This window comes from Megalops cyprinoides, chromosome 6 (genome assembly GCF_013368585.1).
Source record: "Megalops cyprinoides isolate fMegCyp1 chromosome 6, fMegCyp1.pri, whole genome shotgun sequence".
Lineage (NCBI taxonomy): Eukaryota > Metazoa > Chordata > Actinopteri > Elopiformes > Megalopidae > Megalops > Megalops cyprinoides.
Window position 1 is genome coordinate 23,641,899 of NC_050588.1, and position 12,328 is coordinate 23,654,226.

Below are 12,328 nucleotides of genomic sequence, written 5' to 3' on the forward strand. Positions count from 1 at the left end.
ATTGAATCGGAAGTGGAGTGACTCATGCAGATATTTATACAAATAGCGCTATATTAGCTTGCCAGTTAGCACGTAATGCAACCAGACGGTTATATCTTAAAACAACTGCGCTAATGTTAAATTTGGATTGTTTCTGCAAATGACCCGGATTCCCCGTGTTTCACGTAAACGTCAGTGGAGTGAAGTTATGGGTTCCTCCTTAAAGTTTCATTTCTGAAATCTACGATAGCGCCGCTCAGTACGTAACCTTATGTATCGAAGGACGCCGTCGCTCGTATCTTGTATTTCATCTGCCAAAACAAGGGACACCCAGTCAACCGCACATTCCCCCAAACACTGTTCCTATGGACCACCGGGTACAAAGGAAACGTGCATTTTGTATGGCATAAATCATTGAAGATTTCGAGTTAACCACCTTAAACGCTGACTGCTGTTTTGTTACATTTGTAGCGGAAAGAATGTCGGAAAGGGCCGATGATGACGTCAGGGGGGAGCAGCGCAAAGCGGCCAGGCAGCCAAAGCAGCAACAGCAGCAGTTCCAGCAGGGAGAAGGCTGTACAGCAATGGCGACTGTAGGGGAGCGCAGATCTCTGCCCAGTCCAGAAATCATGTTGGGACAGCCTTGGAGCAACTGGGTCGATGCCGCTAAACTCCACGGGAACGACGGTGAGTGGCTGTATCTAAAAACCCGTCCGTCTGTTGAGATTTTTGAAAACGGAAGATCGCGAGCTTTTTGATTGCGTGCAGTTTGGGGGGGGGGGGGGGGGGGGGGAGTACGAGGAACGCGACTGGTAAGCAACAGCACCAGCAAGCAAGTGCAACTATTTATCTTGTTATATCTGATCGCTTCCTTAGGTGCAGAATCAGAAGAAAGTTTGAAAGAATGCGGGAAAAATCGAGAAGCCATGAGGCTATGTAGAGACGGTGAGTATTTTTTTCTTCAAAATGTGCATTTTTGTTTTGGTGGTTTGCATCGACTTCACGCACCGGCAGAAATCTGATTTCACTGTCATGCAAGCACATTTGGTTGACTTATGGTAGAGGGGCCTGAAAAACCCGAGTGTTTATACAGGTAAAAAGTTGCATTCTTGAGGAATGGGCACAGGTTTGAGAAAGAAACTCAGGCAGAGGGGCCATGAGTGCCTGTACAGGTAATAACTGTTGTTGCTGTTTATTGCCTGGGAGGGGCATACACTGAAGAGGTAGCAGTTACAAAGTTTAAACGTGAGCGCTGAGCTTGTCATTAGCATAGGCTACCGATTTAAGTGTTAAAAAGGTGCTGTAGAATTATGTTGCTGTACAAGTTTGTTTTTACGCTAGCAGCAGAACTGAAGCCCAGATTGCTCCATGACAACAAGTAGAAGCACAGTCCACTGTGAGCTTTCCTTTCCAGGAATCTCTCTTACAAAGTGATCTCAGATCATTTAAATGCATTTGCTATACATGGTGAGGTAATTGGTCTCATTGCAGATCAGGATTCACCACAGATGCGGTGTATGTGCTTAGACAGGGTAACTTACAATCCTGTCAATTCAAAAAGGTACTTAGGGAATCAAACACAGTTTAGTCCCTTTTTGTAAGTGACACAAAGGTAATCCTCCTTCGAGGGAATGTGAAGCACATCTATGCCTTAATTTTATATGGAAAATTTCAACACCTGAGTGTATTAGGTCTTAAGAGGGAGTACTGTAAAAGTGCATTTTCATAATTGCACACCTCATACATACAACAGCTTGCTGAGGCATCATTAAACTCTCACAGAATTTTCTGTTGAAAACACTGAGAATCTGTCAACTTTTAGACTGGCATGGAAGAAGACACGCAACAAATCTTTTTACTACAGTGGTTTGTGCACACGGATGAGGGACAAAAGAGAGTTTGCACTAAATAACATGTTTGTGGATTTTACATAAAGGTCAATTACAAATTTTTTGTGTATTAGGAACATACACATCCTGTCACAGAACAGACAGTCTGGCCTGGTAGAAATTTGCTATGGTGCACTGATTACATGCAGTGTGTATGTATGCTCGGAGAGAATCTGTGTGCTTGTATTGATTGTGTACAGTTAGTGTTTTAATCTACAGATAATTGAATGCAAGACATGGCTTTGTCAGACATTCTTTATGTCATAATATTAAAGTTCCTTTGCCAGTGTGTGCCATTAGGCCATTACTGAAAAGCAAAGGGTTACACACTGTACTCATCAGAGTACTTATTGAATGGTGCACTTGCACTGGTAGACAATGGGGCCAGTGTGTGCACCACAAACTCATTGCAATTTAGAACAAATTAGTCATATCCTACAAGTTGCGTTGAAGCCAAATTCTTAGAAAACGTTTGTGTGGCAGTCAGATTTTTATTGTATCAAAAAAGACAAACAAAATAGGCAGCTTTTATAATTGTTTTTCTATGGTGTTTGTTGGTGCTTAGACTTCTGAAAGCAGTGTAACTGGAAATCCTGTGGTGTGTGTCGTCTCCCCCCCCCCTTTAAGTTTGTGTAAATGAAATTCATACAATTTACCTGTCATTAATGAAAGAAGCACTACGAAGATGTAACTGTCTTGCGTGGCTTAGCTCTTCTACACTTAGAGTTCTTGAGGATTTCAGAGCTCATTGTGATCAGGGGAGACTGGAGGACTGCAGCCAATTTGGCAGCAGTTGGCTTCCGGTTGGTGAAGCCAGTGACCGGCTCTAGAACCCATTGTATAATTCAGGTCTTCAGCACGCTGAAATGGAGGTGAATGAAGATTCAATTCCCGCTTCCCGCGCTGCCCAGAGGGGTTAAGGAGTCGGTTTCTCACGGCGAGCGCAGCGCGCTCTAGGGTGATGTCATTGCCTGAAGAAACGCCTGTGTATGTGCCTGTTCTAATGTTCTTTTGCTGACTGAAATGCATGTAAACTGGGCTACGTCCAAGTTCTGTCGAAGGTGAGAAAAAAGTTGTTTTTGGCTGACGCTGCAAGGCAAACCCTCCCTGTCTGGCTGTCGGTGATCCTCAGCTATCGTCTGCTTCCAACCGAGACATCCTTTCCACGGGCGTTCTCTTGTGACGACAGAGTACATCCTCCCCCCAACCGGAGGGGGGTTGTTATTATCATTGACCCCCTGTGAGTGACTGCATCACTACTGTGACTCACTGAAAAGAGCCGTGTCAAAAACCATCCTCCACAGGACCTGAGTTTAGCACGGTCGCCTGGGGAACGTGGCTGATGTGTCGTCCTCTCTGGCCACTATCTGGCAAGGTGTCATTTCAGCACGTTCCTCAGTTAGATCACCCGTAGCCATCGGAGGAAGGAGGACGTCAGGAACACCACCGCTTCACTTGAGATGTGGGGACTTTCTTGAGCAGCGCACATACTGGTGTTGTTCCATGTTGTGATTGACTGATATCAGTCAATGAAGCAAAATGAACTGAGCTTTGTCTGTAGTGTTCCTGGCTGGAAGTCTAAAGGAAAACGACACAGAATTTCAGTATTAAAGCGCAACTTGACCTTTTCCATTCTTCTTCAGCTACTTTCTGAAGATTTATTTTTTGCATAATTACCTGTCAGAATGCCCCTCTAAAAACAGTGTTAGCACCGACACCCCTCAAAGTTCAGATGAACACTGTTCAGAAGGAAAATGAGGGTATTAAGTGGTCTAAAAATAATGTAACATAAAATGGGTTTGAACATTAGGCAAGGGGATATCAACCTGATGTTAAAAGGCGCAAATGTTACACAGCTAAGAAAGGGGTCATTTAATCCATTTCACGCTGATAACGTTTAAGTGTGCCTTTGTGGTTTTAATGCTTTACAGAGTTTTCCATGCATTGTTGGTGACTCATTTGATGTAAGGTTTTCTGTGTTAAAAGCGCAACACTTGAAACATCAGTCCTGTAGAGGGGACCTCTTCTTTACACCTGGAGCGTTTGCATTTTTCTCTGCATAAAAGTAAGTGTCATTGAGCTTTTTGTCTGATGCCCCTAGATTCACTCCTGCATTCAGGAAGACATAGAAATGAGCTGCGAACCATGTAGACATTGCGAGAAATATGAACATGGTCAAGGCAATGGCTGCTTTGTCATGTTTCTTTTCAGGGGACCGATTCGCAGAACATCTTGTGGTCAGCATAACTGTAAATTGCAAGACTCACTGAATATGTGTGCCCTGCAACAGCCATGGTGTTTGTACATTTTGTGTGTGAATGCTGTTTTTACAGACACACAGAGGCTTCTGAGCTCGATGAAATTGCGTTCCTCTCCAGTACAACATGTTTTGTGTTTCATGAAGGGGTAGTTCTTGAAGTTCTTGACTAGTATCCTTAGGAACATGAAGGTAAGAAATAGGTTTAGGAACCTACAACAGCTGTGGTTGTGATGACACATTTTAGAGTGGGATTTTGTCAAATTGGTAGGTTCATTACTGGGATCTTTTGAGTTGTGCATTTCTGAGTGATTTCAGGATTTCTTTTCTGTTCTCATGACAAACTTGACCTTGTGAACCACCATAGGTCTTATTTTATTGTTGATGGTCTGAAGCAGTCCTTAAAAATGTTGTGCTCGGTTTGAGTCAATTCTATTCTTTAAAACATCAAAGGTTTAAAACAAGAACACGATTGAGTGAATGAAAGCTGAAAGTGACACTTTTCAAATGCACATTTTGAAATTTTTAAGGCATCCTCACTGTTGTACTAAACTGTGAACGAATGCAGATTAATTTTACATGCAGCACTTTGGGTGATCTCTTAATTAGAGGGATTAATCAGCTCTTCCTGTGCTTTCTACACAATGGTAAATTTTGATCATTTCCCATTTCAGTATTTTCAGATTTTTGTGATAATGTTTAATCTTTCTGATATTTCTTTTACATTGTGAGCATGAAAAGTGTGCACATCTTGGAGCTAGTTTAGAGAATACACAATACTGCGCTTGTGTACTCAAGGCTGACCTACAGTACAGCTTCTGAGCTGCTGTGTATCAGTTGACACAGGCTTAATGTACTGTCAGCCCACTGACTGTCCAGCTGCACTATACTTGAATTGCACATCCTTTTAAGAAAGAAAAGATGTAGTTTCCATTTAGTTATTTGCTGTGAGAGACGTCTCCAAGTCTACAAGAACAGTAAGCGGTAATGTTTCTATTGTACTGAGTAGAAACATTTGCTGTTCAAAAATGGCCAGGAAACGGCTTTTCAGTGGTTGGGTAAATACACAGATTTAATAGATTGCAACCACAGAAATGAACCTACTGCATATCCGTTCTTGGTAGGTCCCCTTTTTTCCTTACTACAGTTGCTATCGGGGGAACTCTGATTATCTTACACCTTTCTTCTTAGAACGCAATTGCCTCAGTCAACCTTTGGAATTCTGGTGTCTTATCCATGTTTTTCACTCATTTGTTCCCTTTGTTCTAAAGGCGACCACCCGGGCATGTCTCAGTCTGTGTTTTCTCTTTACGTGGGCACAGGTCGTTCCTACCTCTGAGTACCTCTTGGACGTGCCATTGCCCCTCCTCCACTAGGACTCTCATTTACCTCAGATCTCTCACTTCGTGTGGATATCTTAGCCTATAGTTGTCTGAAATTAATTTTGAGCTATTTAGATAATGATGATATCCAAACATAAGTGCATCCTAAGATAAATATTCAATTGGGTGTGCTGAGCACATGTCAAGCAAATGGCATTTACAGCGCATTAAGCATACATGTTTAGTATTGTTGTGGGACTTCCAAAAAAACACTCTTACTGCACTTTTTTTCTCCTAACCAAACCAGTGGACACCATGTCTGAACCACTTGGCTCTTTGGATTAAAGCTTATCTTGTGAAACAGCTTCACGTCTTAATGCACCAGTCCCCACACATCCTTGTTTAACTCTGAGCAGAGAGGTAACATTAGAACTGAATGCACAAACTCCCAGGACAGGGTAGATGACCGAGCCACAGTCTTTGTGATGACTTGGGACCTCCAAGCCCTCTCAGGACAGGGCAGTCTCCAGCTACTGCCATTTAAAATGACCCCAGTGTCTGAGTGTTGTGCAGGAAAGCTGCACTCAGCCCAGGTTACTCACACACTGTGGTTGGGGACACGAAGGGCCACTGAAATGGACCATTGGGCCACTGGTGGCTGAGCAGTAAAGTGCTGGAGTGAAGGTGAGGAGAAAGCCCGCACTGCACCGCCAGTGATGAGCACCACTGGAGAGACAGCAGGCAAAAGGAAAGTGATATCTGATTTCCGACAGCTTATTTAGTCTCAGGAGTGAAGAAACGCACTATCACTGCCAAGTATATTTGATTTTGAGCAACAAAAGAACATTGGTTTATTTTATCTATTATTTTTTTTTTGTAAAATTTATTTTGCATAACTAATGTTGTCATCCCTGGTGTGAAACTGCTCAGTGGGGGGTGTCCCATGTTTTGGATTTAATTTGGCCTGCATCCTTAAAAGGGGGGTGTAGCGTTTCGGTTTGTTTTGGTCCATATGGTGAGCATTCCTAAACACCGTGAATAAGGAGAATAATAAGGTATAATAGTAAGGTAGGTGGGAGTGAGGCTTCATGTACCCCAAAATGGTTGGAGCTGTCATCTTATCAGAGACTCACTAACTAATCACTAACTAATCACTTTTTTATTTTATGAAGAGCAAAGTATTTGACTAGGTCTTACTAGTCAGTGATTGTCATTGTTTGTTAGCTCCACTCATTAGCTTCTCCTCCATTATGGTACCTTCCAGTAATTTCTTGTCAAATGCTTAGTTCCACAAAGGCAGCTTGTCCTATTTACTCCATGTTTTTTTCCTCCTGATTTTCCTTTTTTTCCTTTGTACAGACATGCCCATATTTGGCCAATGCCCCGCACAGGATGATTTCTTCCTGGTGATGTGCAACCACTGCAGTCAGGTGGTCAAGCCGCAGGCCTTTCAAGCGCACTACGGTAAGTCGCTTCTTGTCTCTGTCGGCCTGCTCTGCTCCTGTCTTTCCTGTGTCTGAGCATCTGTAGAGGGCACTGAGGGAAGGAATGGCCCTGGGGTTTGCTCCTCCGGGGTTTGGGGGTGTCAACATGCTGTGCCCGGGCTGCTCCAGAAGTCTCCGTGCTGTCGGAGGCACTTATTGTGCTGAGTGTGTGGAAGTTGTGAAATGCAATTAACTTGGACCAGGCAATGGCGGTGATGAGAATGTGAGGCCAGGGTTTACTGACATGTGCAGATTGAGAAAGATCTGCATTAGCTTTGTGCACTGGTTAATATTAGACCTGCCAGTTTTGTACACCACATGGACCTAGTGGAGCAGTGGTCATTAATGAACTGCTTGCTGACATTCAGGGGCTGATAAAGATCCGCATTAGAGTTGTGCACCAGTTGACGTTTGACCTGCCTGCATTTTACACGCTGGCAAAGCAGTGGTCATTAATGAACTGAAAACATTACAGTGTAATCTGCAAAAAGAGAGGCCAACAATCAAAACGTGTAAAAACATTTGAATACGCATGGCTTTAGATCATCTGTGATGGACAGTCAAACCAAATTGCACCAAAGAACCAAGGCAAACATGCTTCAAAGTAAAGGCTCAGGGTTACGACTTACAACCAGTGCGTGCGTTTCCTCCGAGCCCCAGCGCTGACCGTGTCCCTAGCAGTGGCGCACCCCTCCAGATCTGCTGGCCGGCCTCTCTGGGGACACGCATGGCTGCAGGTGTGAAGGGTGGCACAGACTGGCCCTTCTGTCCTTTGCGCGTTCATTGTGCGGGTCATCACTCCCCCGCCGCTGTCCTCAGTCTCTCCGCTGTCGCACGGCCTTTCAGCACAAACAGACGAATTAAATCTGTCCCCAGATTAATCCACAGGTAAAGCGAGCAGTTCGCCCCAGCCCTGCTCAGCAGTTATTTGCGATTGTGTGCATGATCCAGGATTCTTTTCGGGATACCGAACTGTTGTTCCGCCGTTGTGTAAGGTATTGATGGATGAATAGATGGAACTGTTCCAGAGATGGCAGTGCCTGTGCACAAGAGTTGTGGTCCCCTGAGAGTCTGTAGTACAGTAGACTCACTCTGACAAAACACTCTCGAGTTCTCCCCTAGGCTTCGTCTGTGTGGACTAATGGTAGAGTTCAGGGCATGTCACTCGAAACTGTGCCACCCCTGGCTGTTGCCATAGCAGCCCCAAAGTCTGTTCATTTCCTCCCTTTATCCTCAGGCAATAATTTCACAAAGTTTGATTCAAAACTGTTTGCGACTTTTCTCAGTGATTGTCTTCACAGGCAGACAAAGGTTCGATGACATACCCTCATGGCGGTGGAGGAAATATGATTTCTGGGATTTATGTTCCAAAGCACAACTTCTTCAGCATGTTCTCGTGTTCTATACAGTCAATTCGTTATACCAGTCAGTTATACCAGTTATGCATGTCTGATGATAAAAATCTTAATCAAAATTTCACATTTTCATTAAATAAAGAATTAAAGATACCACCGTGCTTAAGAAAGGCACTGTGGAATTTATAAATGCAGTAATGAGGATAATAATCAAATAATGCAGAAATGAAAAAAATTAATTATTACTATAAAAGCATCTGGTGATAAAATGTAAAGCTCAGAGTGTAATCATGCAGGCTTTTTGTAAACCCCTCATGTGGTTGTGTGTCATTGCAAATAGGAGTCTAGCATGTAGGCTATGTCAGCATGTACAGTACATACTGTCATACACAGGTGGTTTCTGATCTCTGATATCTGTCGTATCAGTTCAGTGTTGATAACCAATACTTTTGAAAATGTCCTGTTCAGTGGGCAACTGAGTGGTGCTTTGTAAGGGGGTGTGTCATTGGCTTGGAGCTTATTCTGATATCTGTAGCGTGAACCAGCTGATGTGCAAGTGAACCCCATGGACCGGACACCAGTGGCAGGGCCTGTTATCCACAGCCCACATGTTCTCTAAAGCTGAAGAAGATGTGTAGAGGAGTGTAAAGCCTCAAGTAGTACTTGGCTGGGCTTTGAACGTGTTGCCATGTGGAGTCAGGGATAGATGAGGCCATTGGGACTGAGGGCTGTTTAACCGGTATGAAAAAAAACCACTCCTCAAAGTGGTCCCTTCCACCCCCCCTGCCCCAGCCCTGTCTCCACTAAGTGAGCATGAGAATGAGAGCGGAATTCTTTGATATTCACAGCAGAAGAGCTCTGTTTACATTTCTCAAGTTAATATTTGATGCCTTCCTTTGAGTGAGCGTACCTCAAACACTCATTTCTATGAATGGAAATGATTAGGAAAAAGAGAAGCAGGCAATTGATAGTCATTTCAAATTGGAGGCGTGGGATGGACCTTGACCCCGCTGGAGAGATTTGCTGAATTATGGATTAAGAAGCAAGGCAAAGCGCTGCATTGTGTCTTTAGAAAACACCGTGGCGTGTGCTCTGTGTGTGCAAACCTCTGCACTGGGCAGCTAAGTGATCCATCTCATAGCCAGTGCACTTGCCGGCTGGAAAGCAAAGCCTTCCAGACACTTGACATTAGTAAACCCTTGCAAAGAGGCTTGTTTCAGTGGATCATTGTAGTACAAAGTGTGTCTCGCTACATGAAAGGCAGCTCCTTTTTAATGATGGGAAATGGAGCACTGGCTTTCCTGTGTATCCTGGTGTGCTGGATTAGCGGTGCCCGTGGCCGTAGTCCATGAAGCTCTCGCTCAGCCGAGTCCCCACGTCGCTAGTAGTGTTCCGGGAGAAGCTGAAAATGTATGCGGTAAGCGTATGATATAAAACAGACCAGTCCGGGGTTTGGGATGTTGGAGTGCTTCTGTAAGTAGATCTTTGTTCTCCTGGCGCTGTGAACAGATTGCCTGGGAAAGGGTGGTCTGGACCTTAGCCGGAGCCACAGTTTGCTGGAGAATGTATGAACCCCCTTTCTTTTTTCAGCTGCTGTTTTTGGAACCTGACTCTGTCTCTTTACCTTAATGTACTCAAAATGTGCCGGAGTGATAACAATGAAACAATGTGCAGTGAATTGGCAAAGATGGAAGTCTGTGGATTTCTTTTTTTTTTCTTTTAAACTACTTTTACACTTTCACACTGAGCCCCTTCTAAATCAGTGGTAGATGAGCCCTGTGCAAGTCTGCGTCCTGCCCACAGGCAGTAAACCAAACAGGTGCTGTAGAGATTCGGTGCTTGGTGTGGACCAGCCGTAGTCGGCATCTGCAGGTGTGTCTTGGCATGTTTCTCACCTGCTCCAGGTCACACAGGTGAATGATCTCAAACTGAGTCCTATTGTGAGTTTTCATTGCACCTCTGACTGCGATCACTGTACTCTCAAAATTTTCAAGTGTTCGGGGTCAGTTTTACGTATAGGTCAGGACCAGGATCATTTTCAGAATTGTCTTTTTTTCAGTTGATAACGCACGCAAAATAATTTCAGCTATGGTTTTAAAAATTTTTTTAGTAATATTGGCAATTTATTTCATACAAGTCTGTGCATAGTTTTGTATCAGGTCTGGCCAGCAGGGGGAGTTGAAAGGCTAATTTAGTCCTTTGGTGACATCTATTGTTGATAACCAGAACTACATCAGAAATGTTGACCGAGGAAGAATGTGTTTTTTCCTTTAAACACAGTATGCAATTAGAACAATATCTGTGTGGGTCTATGTGGATTTGAGCTGTTTATGAATTTAATCATGCAGGATTTTTTGAAACCATGATTGCATTTTTATATTATTCCAGTAAACTCTGCCAGTGCTATACAGTGGAATTGCACTGGTTTTGCGTGTGTCTACTGTTTATCATATAAGTCAAGGCAGTGTGTGTGTGTGTGTGTGTGTGTGTGTGTGTGTGAATCTCAGTCAGTAATGCCTGAGATGCAAAAGTCATTTCTGAAATCATTACTGTTGTGTACAGCAGACAGAACTTGACAAGGGATAGGAGGTGTTGAGGGTTGGTAGTTGATGAGAGAGAGGGGGGCAGCAGGTGATCAATAATGGAATGTGATGAAGAATAGAGGGACTTGAGGTGCTGAGTGACAGGAGGTGCTGAGGAACAAGAGATAATGAGAGTTAGAGGAGACTGAGTGAGGACTGAATGGCTCGCACAGGAACAGCATCTTCTGCGGGTTCCGCAGGTTTAGTGGTGCATGTTTGCATTTCCACAGGATCATTTCATAGAAGACATTGTGGATTTCATAGCTCTGAAGACACTTGTCTCTTCGGTGCACAGTTGCAGGTGGAGCTGTTGCAGAAGGTAAACAGGCTGCAGTTGGCAGCAGTTTAGTCATGTTGTCTAAGTCAACACTGGGGGAAAGCAGGGCTTAATCGAGTCAACAAAGTGCCTCTTTAAAGACAGAGGAGCAGAGTACCTGTTTAGCAAGAAGTGAACCCCAGAGCAGTGCAGCAAGATTTAGCCCAGGTGATATCAAGCCTTCAGCGTTTCGTTTTAGGTGGGGATATTTGCATATAGCAGGTAGTTCATACTCTCCGCGTGCTAGAGATGTCTCACCTCCTTTGTTTCAGCGAAGACTGTTCCACTGATTATAAACTGTAAGCCTATACTGTAAAGGTAGATCCATCACTACAGAGCTCTTTGCTTTCTAAAAAAAAGGACGCTGCAAGGCATTTGAATTGCATTTGTCATTCTAAAGCAGAATTCTACTTTGTGACGTCCTTGTGTTGGGATTTTTACTGCAGTTTTTTTTTTTTTTTTTTTTTTGCAAATACTGCCGCTCTGATGCCGCTGTCTCCAGCAGAGTGTGCCTAACCTACAGTAAGAGGCTGACAGACATGAATGGGGGAGGGGGTCGGGTTTGGGTTGCGTTCACGGTTCTGAAGCGGGGGTACGTTTCCCAGCAGGGTCCCACCCGCTGCGTTCCGCGGCAGCTCGGCGCACGGGGGGGGGCCCTGCTTCCCGGAGATCCATGAGGCGGCGCGTCTCATATTTTATTGATTAATTTATGAGTCTCGTGAACAAAGAAACTCCTGATGTTTCGCGCAAGGTTGGTTACTGTCAAGCCCGTGTGTGAGGAAGAGGCCTGTGCCATCGTGTAAGCATTCCCCAGAGCTCAGGATTAAATGATGGTGGCTACTTACTATGTCCTGACGATTGACTCTTTATTGGACTGTCTCCAAATCCAAGTTATGCTTGTATCCATATTGGTGTAATTTATATTTTGATTTTAAGCTTGGTGCACAGTTGGTGCACAGTGTGGTTTAAATGCTCTGCTGTGTTGCATCTTTTCTTCTAAATCAGCTGTATTTTATTCAGTTAGCATTGAGTGCTCAAACTCGTCAGCATAAGGATCTCTTTGATAGCTGTTTAGCTTTGTATGTATACCTTGTCATTTGAATCAGTTGTGATTTGATGTGGTGTAGCACCCCTTTGCAGTGGT

General features: G+C 44.0%; 1 protein-coding gene across 4 annotated transcripts in view; it reads left to right on the top strand.

Moving 5' to 3' along the window:
• LOC118779499 (ataxin-7) overlaps window positions 1-12,328 on the top strand; it is a 32,086-nt gene that overhangs the window by 5,051 nt on the left and 14,707 nt on the right. For 3 of the 4 annotated variants that reach the window (XM_036531634.1, XM_036531635.1, XM_036531636.1), the window contains exons 1-4: window positions 233-356; window positions 451-666; window positions 856-924; window positions 6,807-6,911. In XM_036531634.1, coding sequence (XP_036387527.1) covers window positions 251-356; window positions 451-666; window positions 856-924; window positions 6,807-6,911 — 496 coding nt within the window. In that variant the 5' untranslated portion in view covers window positions 233-250. Of the gene's footprint in view, window positions 1-232; window positions 357-450; window positions 667-855; window positions 925-6,806; window positions 6,912-12,328 lie in introns of those variants that run through there. The other variant, XM_036531637.1, reaches the window with a different exon arrangement.